The 16206-nt window shown below is 38.2% G+C and overlaps 1 protein-coding gene across 1 annotated transcript; it reads right to left on the bottom strand.

Moving 5' to 3' along the window:
* Positions 1 to 1238: 1238 nt before the first annotated feature.
* On the bottom strand, positions 1239 to 1742 carry LOC133716301 (uncharacterized protein At2g29880-like). Its single transcript, XM_062143007.1, has 2 exons — positions 1680 to 1742; positions 1239 to 1559 (listed from the first exon to the last, which is right to left on the bottom strand). Exons 1-2 carry the CDS (start codon positions 1740 to 1742, stop codon positions 1239 to 1241), a joined length of 384 nt encoding a protein of 127 aa, XP_061998991.1.
* Positions 1743 to 16206: the final 14464 nt, after the last annotated feature.

Below are 16206 nucleotides of genomic sequence, written 5' to 3'. Positions count from 1 at the left end.
ATCATGAAATAATGAAAAAAGATATATAATAGCTGAAAATAAAAAATGAAATAATATCTTCATTATTGTACAATGAAATAAATAATCATCAATAAAAGTGCATTTTTACCTTAAAGTAAGGATATAACCTTATATTTTCTCTTATGTTAGGTGGTATGGACTTAGGTTTAGCCATAAAATTTGGTGCTATTGTATTCAAGGCCTTCATGACTTTGTTGAAAATTCTGCTTACAGTGAAACGAGATCGCTCAAATATCAGTCAATCGAGGTTCACTGTATCGATTGTTTTGGCCAACAACTAATGAAAACGTTACAAGCATTTCTTCAACACAAAGGTGTCATGTATCCCATAAAAGTGTTTTCACTTTTAGAATGCTACATAATTTTTGAAACACGTCAGCATACATTCTATATACTTCTATAAAGATTTGAGGGTATCTGTCCAATATTTTGTGCATATATATATATATATATATATATATATATATATATATATATATATATATATATCCACTTGATGTCACTGGTCGACGAGTCAGTGAATGTCTAATACGTTCACCACATATGCTGAACACAAGTCGTATAACACATAAACCACTGCTTATATTGCCGTTAATAATATATTAACAGCCTCATAAATTGTTCTTCCTCTTCATCAGCTCCATACATGTCAATTTCAGACATTCTTAACAAAGAAAGCACATATACATATATTTTTTTTTTAAAGTCACTATTCATATTAACATTCATTCAAATGAAATCAAAAATCATAAATATTCAAACAAAAAATCAAGTTGTAATCCACAACACATAAGTTTAAAATCATTTAAAACAAGCTTCAATTCAAACAAAATAAAATCAAACTCCATAACTTAAAATTAATAACAGAACGTAACCTATTGCTTATTAGGTGTCGCTAGTGGAGATTCATGCACACCTGTTGCATTTGTTTATAGGTAATCCAATTATGTCGCTGTTCATGAGTCATTTTCAAGAAGAAATTTTGCTTTGCTTTAATATTAAGCAAATCAAGAGCCATAAAACAAGTCTCATCAGTTAATCCTGGGGTTTCCTTCATAGCATCTAAAAGGTCACTCTCTCTTGATTTTCTCTTCTCCATAAAGCCACAAATTTTATCAAAGCTTGTGACAATTTTACCAATGCCACTTGATAAGTTTTCTAGAACCTCAGCCTAACCAGTTGCCCCATTTGAGCCGCTATTATTTTCATAGTTAGTTTTACTCCGTTTTCCCTTGAGTCCTGCTGTTTGGTGGAGCATCTGCATTGGTACCTTGGGAGAGTTGTTGTGAAAGAGATTGTGAGTTTTCTTGGTGTGATGACTCATTTTCAACTTGTACAAACATGTTAGTAGTTCGATTAAAAACAAATCCATCAATTTCCCAATGTCCGTTTTCTTCCGTTGCATATGTTATGACATTTGGATCATCACCTAGACTGATTGAGCCCATTTCAGTTGCAGTTCCATTTCCAACTGCAATTTTCAAGTCCTCATAGTCTGGAAAAGTTTCTGTTCGAAAATGCACATGCATTGGATGTGACTAGTATAAAAAAAATTACACAATTGTCAATATGATGATAACCATTCAAAATAATTATAAATCCAAAATTAGAATAAAATGAGAAGGCAATAAGCTCACCTTCAAATAATCTGCTCATACTTCATCATCAACAGTGAATCTCTTTGTGATCGGGTCCCACCCAAATCCAGAACTATGACGCATAAGCTAAGAGTAATTGGTGTATTGTTTCTTAAACCATTTCATTTTGCTTTGATAATGACTAAAAATTATTTCATAACCAAGTTTTTCCTTAAGTTTAGGAAGTAGCTTCGCCTCTACTGTTTGTTTGCTTATCACACCATTAATATCACGCAATCCAAGTTTGGCGCCTTCAAGCATGAGTTGAAGCAAAATATTGCTCTCTTCTGCTTTCCAAGTTTTGTAATCCTTTCTTTTACCATTCTTTTGTGAATCTCCCAGCTATACGATTGTTTAAAAGTAATCATACATGCAACTTTTATCAATCAAAACATTATAATTCAAAATAGTGTAAGTACAACTTTGAAATACTAGAAGCCATGAGAAAATGAGTCTTCATAATAATATAAACCTAAGGCAAGAATAGACCGTACCGGAAAAAAAATCACAAGACCAAGGTACATGGCTCCACAAACAAACAAGAAAAATATTAAACCCCAAATGACACCTCTTTTGTAATCAGGACGTACAACTATCATGTATGTATATCAATATAAACATGCACCAATGTCTTATGTTCAGACTCTCCTTGCTTTCTGACCCAACAAAAGAATAAAATAAAGAAGATTTGAAGAAGAAGTTCAAGGAAAAAGCTAGTACACAAGAGGAGCCACAACACCACCACCTTGACAAATCTAGGAAAGTTTTGTACAGCGATTACTGTCGATGGTATTCATGATTTAGGGTGTTGTAATCATAATCAGTTATACATTCAGTGCATAATTCCTAGATGATGGATTGCATACTCTTTTTGTTTATCTTATAGTTCCACTCACAAGCCATAATTTCCAGTAATTTAGTCACGTGTTCCACATACAATTGACTCATTGTGCAAGCAATCTTTCATCACATGAATCACAACAAAATAAAAAATTACTTAAACGCAGGGAAAAATGAAAAATCATGCAAATATGTGCAGAAACAGCTGCTAATTTTTTCAAACAATTTTTATCCAAAAGAAGAGTGTTAAAACATAACCGGAGAAACAAATTAAAATAGCAAGACTCAACTAAGGATAAGTGGATATTAATCCACGTTAAAGTATGAGATCTTGATATCAGACCTTACATGATTTCTCAAATCAAATACAAAGTACAACAAGGGTATTAAAACATAAACATTATTTGGTGGTGACTCTATAAAATTCATCGCCAACATTATCGAAAGTTTCCACCATGAAATCTAAACTGGTTCCAGTTTTACCTCAAACAAATAGTAACTAAATTATAAATTGAATATTCGTAACAAAGTTTGAATGACAATTACAGTAGCAACATCACACACACATATAAAAGAGTTTCATTTTATTCTGGAAAACCAATGATGAGAGCAATATTTGCTATGTTTTTAATGTTATTCTCTCTACATTTTACTTAGTTATTTCCTTAATATTATCATTTCTGACTTAGTTTTTGTTTTTAGGTACTTTTAAGTCTAGAAATGGAAGGCAATGAGTTATATGTGCAGAAATGACAAGAAATGAAGTTTTCCCAATTCGACTAGGAGAAGGAATCCTGAGTCAATTAGGAGTGAGCTCGTGGAAATGAAATGCAGAAATGAGAAATGACAGAATCCTAGTTAGACAAGGTGTCACGCCCCGGATTTTGAATGATAAATTCAAATCCGAAACCTGAATAATTACAATTACAAAAAAAACAAATCTCGAAACTTCGAGTTCATTATTACAATTCACTCTCACAATATATTATAAAGCTCAAATGAGCATAACACACCTCACAACTTACAATTGTTGTAAAACTCTAACAATTGCTCTAACCGCACGATCACCGTCCTGGTTCTCCTGTCCTGTAGGATTACCCGCTACACAATTTGAATAGTGTACCGGGAGTTGCAACAACACAAAACCCGGTAAGCTTTTTACAGCCAGTATGAGTAAACAAGAAAGAACTGTTGATTTATTAGATTTCAAGACTACCACAAACCCACGTTACTTTCTCACTCTCATATATATATATAGACACTTATGAGTTACTCTCAATTTAGCTCATAAGATCACTCACTCTCATATATATATGTAGACACTTATGAGTTACTCTCAATTTAGCTCATAAGATCACTCACTCTCATATATATATATAGACACTTATGAGTTACTCTCAAATTCGCTCATAAGATTTCCCAACATTTGGTAGACAGACTCATATATATATATATAGACCCTTATGAGTTACTCTCAATTTCCCTCATAAGGTTACCATATATATATTGACACTTATGAGTTACTCTCAATTTCACTCATAAGGTCACTCCACATTTGGCAGACAGACTAGAGCTCTAACTGAACGTAACCACTCGTCCGGCCACAGACGTGATTACGATTTAATACTATTAATAACCACCAGCCCGGTACGAGAGCGTGATTCACTAATAGATGCCATGGTCACCTCGTGACCTAGTGATCTCCACAGATCACAACAATTTATTGTTCCTCAACAATAAAACTCAACACCTCTCACAATATATTGTTTCTCAACAATAAACTCAATATCTCTCACAATATATTGTTTCTCAACAATAACTCAACACAACTCCAACAATACATATTATTTCACGTAATAATATATATACAGACATTCACACAGGAATGTCTAGTAACACCAACAATAGTTCATATGATTGCAACAAAATAAAGCAATTAATTGTATTGGGTTCGTAATATGAACCACGTGAGGTTTACTCACCTCGATAATCCCGCTGCGTCTTCAATTCAGCTCAAAATACGATCCACAATCGTCCACCAACTCAAACCGTCAATCACCTAGTCCAATAATGATCTTGACTTAGCCAACAACTCAAATATGTAATTAAACGACGATCCAACGCTCAGATTCAAATTAAACGATGATCCAACGGTCGGATCTGAATTTAATGATGATCCAACGGTCGGATCCTCACGGATCGCCTTTAGGATCATCCTCCAAAATTATCACGAAGATCCAACGGTCAGATCTTCCTGAATCGCCTTTACTAACATCTCCACAAAATTATATGAAAATCCGACGGTCAGATTCTCACGAATCGCCTTCCGAATCACTATTTCTCAATTATACGAAGATCCAACGGTCGGATCTTCGCCCGTGACCTCACAAGGTCACCGGGACAGTCATACGATCAACATATCCAAAATTGAAGCAAAACCGATGGTCAGATCTTCACAGATCGTAAACCGAAGATAAACGTAAAAACGTTAAATAGTAACGTCAAAACGTAAATCCACTATTTATCAACTTTTTCTAACATGACCATGTTATATATCAAAACGCTCGTATGGATGCATAGATCATCGCCTAGATAATGAAAACTCGAAATATGGTCTGATGCGCCGCCACAAGCGGTGGTCAGTGGGCGGTCAACGCGGCGGTCAACGCCGGTCAACCACCTCAGATGGCAAAGTGACCAACTACAAACTGGTTCAAAATGAAAGGGTGATCGACTTCCATACCTGGAGCTAAGTCTGGTTTGGCCTAGATCGTCCTAGATCAAGCGTTGAAGTTGGATTAATCTCGTGCGTCTGATCAGATTCAGATTAAATCAGGGACGTCGAAAAAGTCAAACCATGATCTAGCGTTCTATACACAAAATCGTGATGAAAGGCTTACATGGGGATAATCAGGGGGAGGAGGAGATCACGAAAATGGGGAGGATCGGCCCGTGCAACGCCGGAAAAGTGGTTTTCCGGTCGGGTCGGGTTCTAGCTTCGGGGGGGGGCTTCGATCTCCATCTGGGGGCAGCGGCGGGGCAAGACGGTGGCAGGGAGCGGCTGGGCGTGCGACGGCGAGCTCGGGGAAGGCCGGGTCCGTGGCCAGAGGATGCCGGAGGACCACCGTTTGGCCGGGTCGGGTCGGTCGGAACCCGAGGGTTCTGAAGGTCGAAGGAAGAGAGAGAACGGAGGAAACCGGGGGCTTTTCCGCAAAAAGAACTTTTTTTCGTCCTTAAATGAAAATAAAAATCAGAAAATTTCCTATTTATAGAAAATTCCCAATTTTCAAAAATTCATAACTTATTCATACGAACTCCGAATATTGCGTTCCACATGTCCACGAACTCGTATCGACGAGCTCTACAACTTTCATGAAGGAAGTTTTCCCAAATTTTGAACGTATAAAAAGTCAACTTTGTTGACCCCCTAAAAACGTTCGTTTTCGAAAATAAAATCGTTCGAACTAATTCCACAACTTCTCCAAGCTTCGTACTCGCTCCTACTATCGTGAAATCATTTCTAAAAATCCACGGAAATTAATTTGGATTTTTCGGGGTATTACAATCTACCCTCCTTAAAGAAATTTCGTCCCGAAATTTGAGCGTAAGTCAATTCCTCTCGATTAAGGTTGACCTAATCATAGAATCTCCATCTTTTCCAAATCTGTAGTAATCTACAAAGCCACAATCCTTTGTATAAAAATACATTCCTAGGGCCACTAAATCCTTTCATCACAATGTAAATTCACAAAACAACTGCTCAACAACACTCCACATCACATACACAAAATCGTCACATGGATCATCTCATAGATCCTCACATAGATCTTCACATAGATCTTCACATAGATCATCACTCTGTACTGGCATACAAGCACAGTAAACACTCCCACAAAGTGTTTCGCTACTCAATTAGCATCACGGTAAATCTCTATAGTAAAACTCAAGCATGCACCTTTCTTCACAACAATAGAGATGCATCACTCAAAACAAATCATCCCCAAAAGCACGCCAATAAAATATGTCACCCAGTGACGATGACTTGGGCTTGTTCAATCCTTGGGCTAAGCATTAGGGCTGGCCAATTGGGCCTGAAGAAATCGGACCATCCACATTTCGAACCGGCCCAAACCACTTTGGGTTTAACATTTGGGCCTACTATTCGGGCCGAACAATTGGGCTTACCATTTGGGCCTACCATTTGGGCTTACTATTTGGGCTTACTATTTGGGCCTACCAATCGGCCCACCAACTTCCAGCTCGGCTACGGTATGAAATTGTACATACCATATATACGTATGCATACCGTACAGATCGTATATACGTATGCATACCGTACAACTGTATATTCGTATGCATACCGTACAGACCGTATATACGTATGCATACTGTACAACTGGATATAAGTATACATACCATACAGACCGTATATACATATGTATACCGTACATACCGTATATACGTCCGTATATCAAGCATATACGAGATCCAAAAATATTTGTAAGAGGTAAGGTTCGAACTCCCGACCTCAAACACGAAGGTTTTGCTCTCAACCACTGAAGCAAGAGCTGCCTTCATTAATATATGCTCACGTGTTATATTTATTATGTCATAAGCGACATAAATAAAATAACGGGGGAGGCAAGGTTCGAAACCTTAACCTGCTGCACAAGGGCTTTGCCCACCAACCACTGGAGCACAAGCTGTGCTTAATATAATGTGTACAAATGTTTTACTTATTATGTCATAAGCGAACATAATAAAAATAAACGAGAGGCAAGGTTCGAACCTCTGACCTCTTGTACATGAGCCTTGCTCTTCAACCACTAGAGCACCAGCTGCTCTCGTTACTATCCATGCAACTTCTTTTATTTATTCTATCATAAGCGATAGAATAACAACAAACTGTCGGTACACTCCACGTGCCACGACACGTCTCTTCCGTGATTTACGGAAAGCAAATCACTTTCGGCTAAAGCTGTCTGCCACAGCGTCTCGAGGTTCGGCCTGTCCCCTTACACGCTCAACACGCGCCAACAGCTTTTCCGGGTTTCGGGGCGACTTTAATCCAACGCGTGGATTCAAATTCTGAGATCGTTCATCCAACGGTGGAGATCTGCTCACCTTGTTCTATAAATAGGTGCATTCTGGAGAAAAACTGTTCACTCCAAAAGAAAAGAAATTTTTCTTCCGAGCTCAAGTCTTTCTCTCTCAACTCTTCAGCCTTTCTCTTCTCAAATCCTTTCTTCATCAATTTCAATCCTTCTCTTCTGATCTTCTCTCCCATCTAGTTGATTCAATCCCATCTTTCCTCTGAACTTTCAGATCTTCAATATTTTCCTCCAAATCTTCAATCCTTCTTTCTCAGATCTTTTCTTCCATTTGAAGATTCGATCTCATCTTTCCTCTGAGAATCTCAGATCTCCAATCACCAGTTCAACAACTCCAATCCTTCTAACAAAATCTCCCTCAAACACTAAACCATGTATTCCTCGATTTCCACATCCTCTCACCCCATGACCCAAGAGCCACGAACTCTGCAACTAATGGAGCTCCAAACCCCGCAACAAATGGAACCACAACAACAGCAACCAACAGAGGAGGGAGGAAACACCCAAGCAGCTGGAAGTAGTGCCAACATGGATTTCTGGCGAAGCCGTACCAGGTGGATTCCTACTCCAGAACAAATAAGAATCCTCAAGGATCTTTACTATGTCAAGGGATTTAAGTGCCCAACTACAGAGCAGATTCACGAGATCTGTCTCCAGCTGAACCAGTATGGGCATGTTGAGGGTAAGAACATTTACTTTTGGTTCCAGAACGTCAGGGCTCGAGAGAAGCAGATGAATAGGTGTAATCAGGCTGCTCCAGTGCCCATGAGAACTAGTTCTCTTGGTACTGGTAGATCCATTGATCTCAATTTTGGGTCCACTGGTTCTACTGGTGCTGGTGGATCCATCGACATCAATTTTGGGCCAGCTGGTGGATCCATTGACATCAATTTTGGGTCCACTAGTTCTACTGATGATGGTAGATCCATTGATCTCAACTTTGGTTCCACCTATTCTACTGGTAATGAAGGATTTCTTGATTTAAATTCTGTTTCATATTCTTCCTCACACTTCAACACTAATACTAGTACAACTCTTTTGGCACAACAGGAGGACAAACATCCCTGCAACAACGAGGAGGAGATCACCAGGAGGTTCAAACTCTTCCTCTGTTCCCCGTGCACGGCGAGGACGTCTTTGGTAACCTGAAGACTACTTCCGAGGAAGGTAGTGCACATGATTACTATTTCGGTGGCTCAGGCGGTTACAACCGTGGATCTCCAGTTTCTCTTGAGCTCAGCCTCAACCCATCCGGAGCTGCTGACTAGGCTTAGTACAGCATAGTCCTCGTTTTCCTTTTTCTTCTTTTTTTTTTTTTCTTTTTTTTTTTTTTGTAATATAAACTCAATAAGATGGTGTGCATGTTTTCTTTCCTGTTTGTTTAACCAACAACAACACCAAGGATCGAACCTTGGTCACCCAATACTATTTTCAAAACCATAAACAACTCTACTGCACACATCTTTCATAATGATGCAATAAAAACAATCACTCAAAAAGAATCCAACAATCAATTAAGTCGCATCGAGGTCTAGCTAGTATCCTCTGAGTCAAACCAAACACAACAATTTCATCGATAGGATTAGGGATTTATAAAGCTAAACACATCCTGAGTTAGCTAGGAAAACCCACGTTTTTAGAGTTACTCTTACAACTCTTATAGAATCTCGATAATTCGATCTATCAATTGCTTCAACAAAAACTCACCACAATTCAATCCCTAACATTTAGCGATTCAGAAATCGAATCAAACTCCATATCACATAGTAATTCACTTGAACCACTATGGATACCTAACAAAGTCACTAAAATCAATATCTGAAATTGCGTTTAACTATATCACCTAAAATCAATCACCAAAGGCAAACCCTTGCCTGACTCTAACATGTCCTCCATGCTTCTTCTTGCACCATACATAGGCCTCAAAATTCAATTTCATTCACTTGAACAAAACTATATTCACAAGTCACGGTCAGGTCATCAACCCATGGTGTTCAAATGAATAAATTTCAGATCCAGTTTTCCTTGTGAATCGTAACGTATCGTTCCAAAATGATGCAAGCAACATCAACCACGTATATAAGACACATCTCGCGAACTCAATTCAAATTCCGAATCACCAAAACTACTACTAATTCCAATTCTACCAACAATCTTGATTCTGAAGGAATTATAGTACTCAACGACAACCCAAAACAATGGTCTCTCATCTCTAACCATCGAGCACAAAATAAAATTCTTGTCTCGCACCTTAAACCCTGCTTAACAACTTACAAGCACAAGGAAGAAGTAACCACAATAATTTCTTCCCTAACCTCAACCCTACTAACAAACTCCACAAGGACATCTCATTACAAAACAAGATATCTATTATTTGACATGTACATCTCATCCAAAAACATATGTACGTCTAACTTAAGAAGGTAAACTTCTATCAATCAATACTCGTATCCACACTAGGTACGTGCATAGATCCACATCATGCCTTCAACCAAACACTTCAACAATCAAAAGAACCTCATTTCCATAAAACAATCCTCGTTGACTTAACAGAGTTGAATCAAGAGGTTCCTATTCCTCAAGGATTGTAACTCGCGGCCACTGAACTTATTCCAATACGAACCTACAAGACAACTGTAAGGTTCTAAGTACAACCCCTTCGAATCTCCATCACCTAAGGAGTATAGTATGCTTGGCTAAGACATGTATAACACTTAAAACACAGTATAAGTCAAATACAAATTCATATTAACCAAGTCAATACTATAGGGAAGGTATTCACGTTCCCTAAACGACCTAGCGGCCTAAACAACTCCCAACACTCACGCATACCCAATGACTTAGCCAATACCGAAGAGCACACGATGGGGATCCGCTGCAGACGGGCCATCACTCGGAAGGTATTGACACATCACCAAATATGCACCTTACGCTCTGATACCAAACTGTCACGCCCCGGATTTTGAATGATAAATTCAAATCCGAAACCTGAATAATTACAATTACAAAAAAAACAAATCTCGAAACTTCGAGTTCATTATTACAATTCACTCTCACAATATATTATAAAGCTCAAATGAGCATAACACACCTCACAACTTACAATTGTTGTAAAACTCTAACAATTGCTCTAACCGCACGATCACCGTCCTGGTTCTCCTGTCCTGTAGGATTACCCGCTACACAATTTGAATAGTGTACCGGGAGTTGCAACAACACAAAACCCGGTAAGCTTTTTACAGCCAGTATGAGTAAACAAGAAAGAACTGTTGATTTATTAGATTTCAAGACTACCACAAACCCACGTTACTTTCTCACTCTCATATATATATATAGACACTTATGAGTTACTCTCAATTTAGCTCATAAGATCACTCACTCTCATATATATATGTAGACACTTATGAGTTACTCTCAATTTAGCTCATAAGATCACTCACTCTCATATATATATATAGACACTTATGAGTTACTCTCAAATTCGCTCATAAGATTTCCCAACATTTGGTAGACAGACTCATATATATATATATAGACCCTTATGAGTTACTCTCAATTTCCCTCATAAGGTTACCATATATATATTGACACTTATGAGTTACTCTCAATTTCACTCATAAGGTCACTCCACATTTGGCAGACAGACTAGAGCTCTAACTGAACGTAACCACTCGTCCGGCCACAGACGTGATTACGATTTAATACTATTAATAACCACCAGCCCGGTACGAGAGCGTGATTCACTAATAGATGCCATGGTCACCTCGTGACCTAGTGATCTCCACAGATCACAACAATTTATTGTTCCTCAACAATAAAACTCAACACCTCTCACAATATATTGTTTCTCAACAATAAACTCAATATCTCTCACAATATATTGTTTCTCAACAATAACTCAACACAACTCCAACAATACATATTATTTCACGTAATAATATATATACAGACATTCACACAGGAATGTCTAGTAACACCAACAATAGTTCATATGATTGCAACAAAATAAAGCAATTAATTGTATTGGGTTCGTAATATGAACCACGTGAGGTTTACTCACCTCGATAATCCCGCTGCGTCTTCAATTCAGCTCAAAATACGATCCACAATCGTCCACCAACTCAAACCGTCAATCACCTAGTCCAATAATGATCTTGACTTAGCCAACAACTCAAATATGTAATTAAACGACGATCCAACGCTCAGATTCAAATTAAACGATGATCCAACGGTCGGATCTGAATTTAATGATGATCCAACGGTCGGATCCTCACGGATCGCCTTTAGGATCATCCTCCAAAATTATCACGAAGATCCAACGGTCAGATCTTCCTGAATCGCCTTTACTAACATCTCCACAAAATTATATGAAAATCCGACGGTCAGATTCTCACGAATCGCCTTCCGAATCACTATTTCTCAATTATACGAAGATCCAACGGTCGGATCTTCGCCCGTGACCTCACAAGGTCACCGGGACAGTCATACGATCAACATATCCAAAATTGAAGCAAAACCGATGGTCAGATCTTCACAGATCGTAAACCGAAGATAAACGTAAAAACGTTAAATAGTAACGTCAAAACGTAAATCCACTATTTATCAACTTTTTCTAACATGACCATGTTATATATCAAAACGCTCGTATGGATGCATAGATCATCGCCTAGATAATGAAAACTCGAAATATGGTCTGATGCGCCGCCACAAGCGGTGGTCAGTGGGCGGTCAACGCGGCGGTCAACGCCGGTCAACCACCTCAGATGGCAAAGTGACCAACTACAAACTGGTTCAAAATGAAAGGGTGATCGACTTCCATACCTGGAGCTAAGTCTGGTTTGGCCTAGATCGTCCTAGATCAAGCGTTGAAGTTGGATTAATCTCGTGCGTCTGATCAGATTCAGATTAAATCAGGGACGTCGAAAAAGTCAAACCATGATCTAGCGTTCTATACACAAAATCGTGATGAAAGGCTTACATGGGGATAATCAGGGGGAGGAGGAGATCACGAAAATGGGGAGGATCGGCCCGTGCAACGCCGGAAAAGTGGTTTTCCGGTCGGGTCGGGTTCTAGCTTCGGGGGGGGGCTTCGATCTCCATCTGGGGGCAGCGGCGGGGCAAGACGGTGGCAGGGAGCGGCTGGGCGTGCGACGGCGAGCTCGGGGAAGGCCGGGTCCGTGGCCAGAGGATGCCGGAGGACCACCGTTTGGCCGGGTCGGGTCGGTCGGAACCCGAGGGTTCTGAAGGTCGAAGGAAGAGAGAGAACGGAGGAAACCGGGGGCTTTTCCGCAAAAAGAACTTTTTTTCGTCCTTAAATGAAAATAAAAATCAGAAAATTTCCTATTTATAGAAAATTCCCAATTTTCAAAAATTCATAACTTATTCATACGAACTCCGAATATTGCGTTCCACATGTCCACGAACTCGTATCGACGAGCTCTACAACTTTCATGAAGGAAGTTTTCCCAAATTTTGAACGTATAAAAAGTCAACTTTGTTGACCCCCTAAAAACGTTCGTTTTCGAAAATAAAATCGTTCGAACTAATTCCACAACTTCTCCAAGCTTCGTACTCGCTCCTACTATCGTGAAATCATTTCTAAAAATCCACGGAAATTAATTTGGATTTTTCGGGGTATTACACAAGGAAACTCATTCCTGCCAGGAAAAGGAAGCCTAACATGATTAGGAGTCCCTGTTATACTAGGAGAGCTCAGGAAGGTTTCAGAACATCTCGAAAATGAAGAATCCTAATTGGACTAGGAAACTTGTTTGCATTAGGAGTCCTGATGATACTAGGATACCTGGGAAGGCTAGGAGATGCTGTGGCTTCAAGATAACTCAAGATTGTTCTAGAATGTCAAAGTTTGCGTCACAAATGAAGATGGGCTTCGAAATGTCCAATTGAAGAAGTCTGGCCCAAAAATTGAAGCATGTGAGTTTCTAGAATGATCTTGATGTCAAAAGGAGTTTGTGTCCCATAAATATTGGTTTTTTTTGCTGTGAGAAATAAATGGAATATTAAAGAAGATTTTGGCAATGCATCAAAAAAAGAGAGTTTAGGAGATAATCTACTTCGTGTGAATTATGGAAAAGAAAATAAAGAATGATTTAGGTTTCCTGATTGCATACGAGTTGAATGAAGACCAAATTGAGGGAAGATATATGAAGAATTCAGCAATGAAGATTATAAAGAAGATTCAAGATTGTTCTCTACTTCTCAAGGAATATTTTGATTGGTTGAATGATGTCATGGAAGTAGATTTCAATCTTGATACTTGGAGTAGCCGTGCACTATATATAGGGAGGTTTGTGAAGACATTTGACACACCACAAAATTCAGAATCATAAACACACAAACTCGTCCCCTTCTGATCCTCTCAATATTTCGACAATTCATCATTCTTCAAAGTTCAAGACCATGAAGCATCTTCATCTCCATTCAAGCATCCTTGCTGTGATCCTCATCCATTCCACCACTTTTGAAGCTTCTTGCGTTCTTGAAGGATTCAAAAGTGTAACCATGAACACCTTATTTTGTTTTCGGTTTTGGTTTCTTTGTAAAACTAATTTTGGATTTGATTTTGATTTTAATGAATATGATTTGCGATTTCATGATTGGATGAAGTGTTGATTTTAGATATGTAGTTTTTGAATACTACGAAGCATGTTTTAGGTTTTAGGTTTTCAAAGTGAAAGTTGCGATTTCAATATTGTTATGCATGATTGTTGGTTTTGTGCGAATAACCCATCAAGTGAACTTTTGCTTACGATAAGAATGTTGCACGTAGAGAACTTGTTGATTATGTTATTAGAGCTGAACTGTCTTTTACTTTTGTTGGAAAACATGATTTCAGAGTAATGATTCGTCGATGATTTTGTCCTCAATATGTAGGAATTTCAGCCTCAACATGTAAAAGAGATGTGATGAAGAAATTTATTAAAGAAAAAAATGAGTTTTTGAGTCTTTTTGAAAAGTTTGAAGGAAAAATATGTTTGACTTCGGATGTGTGGTCATCGCGTCAAAAAATGGGTTACATGTCACTTACTACACATTTTATTGATAAAGATTAGTCTTTAAATAAAAGAATAATATGCTTTAAGATGATTGAGTACCCTCACACTGGAGAGTCACTTGCAAATCATATATTTGAAGAATTGTTGTCTTGACGCATTCATAAGAAAATATTTTCCATCTCTTTAGACAATGCTACGAATAATGATGTGATGGCATTTTTTCTTCCCACTTATCTTATGCTTGAGGCAGCGCCTAAAAGGTTGTTTCATGTACGTTGTTGTGCTCATATTTTGAATTTGATTGTACAAGATGGTTTACATATTTTAGGTCTATCTATTAATAAAATAATCAATGTTGTTCGAAGCATGAATTCTTCTAATAAGAGACATGAATTGTGGGTGTGTTGTTGTAATGATTTGCAATTGCCAAAAAAAATATTGACAATGATGTGCTTCATAGGTGGAATTCCACTTATGAACTTTTAGAATAGCTATAAGGTATAAAGGGCTTTTGAATAGGTATGCTCTAAAAGTGAATGAATCATGGTCTTGCAATTTAGATGTTCCATCGGAACAAGATTCGGAAATTGCTTAACTAGTTAATGGTTTTTTAGGGATTTTTGCATCCTCAACTAAGATATTTTCGGGTGTCTATTACCCTATATCATGTCGTGTTATTAATTGCTTGATAGATATCCATTTTGCATTTGTGGCATATTCTGATTTTGTTGTCTTTAAGGATGCATTGGCTGCAATGAAGGAGAAATTTGATAAGTATTGGGGTACATTTCCCAAAGCTTTTTACTTTGCTACAATTATGGATCCTAGATTTAAGTTATTTGCTATTAGAGAATGGATAAAATGCATGGGTATTGATCAACTTGATGTTGATAGAAAATTGTTAGAGTGAAGAACTGAATTGCAAGCTCTTTATGAAACATATAAGAATAATATTTTGTCTGATGTAGCACCTAGGCAATCTAAAAATTTAACTTCAACCTCGAGTTTATCTCCTGGTTCTATAGCATTGTCTATTGTTGGTAGTTTCTCCATGCAAAGTTTGAAAAGGGCAAATGTATCATCTTCATATACTTCCTCTGCGACTTCTAATGATTTACAAATGTATTATGATTTACCAACTATTGAAGTTGATGATGATAATCAATTTAGGTGGTGTTTGTTACATGAGATTGGATGGGATTGGACATCCTTATCTAGTCTAATCCCAGTTATCCCATGTTTGGCAGCAAGGAGGACTATTTTTGATGAGACTCCACAGCCCCAACAGCAGCTCCAACACCTTCTACCACAAACCCACCAAAAACCATGGGATTGTGCAAGCCTCCTTCTACTCCACTATTCATCATTCTCACGACCCCGCTCTCTCTCTCTCTCTTTCTCTTTCTCTCTCTCTCTCACTTTCCTCACCAGACCTTAACCCCCAAAACCAGAGGCCTCTTCTTCCTCCTCCCTCTATTGCCTCTACATTTCCAGGCGTCGAATTCAAATCCTCAACGGCTCAACGCCGGCCAAGACCCACGGCAGTGCTTGCAGATAGGGATGGTGGCCAAGGAGTTTAGG

Source organism: Rosa rugosa, chromosome 6, assembly GCF_958449725.1.
Source record: "Rosa rugosa chromosome 6, drRosRugo1.1, whole genome shotgun sequence".
In the NCBI taxonomy this organism is placed as follows: Eukaryota; Viridiplantae; Streptophyta; class Magnoliopsida; order Rosales; family Rosaceae; genus Rosa; species Rosa rugosa.
The sequence above is the reverse complement of the archived record's forward strand: the minus strand, read 5'-3'. Positions and strand labels throughout refer to the sequence as shown.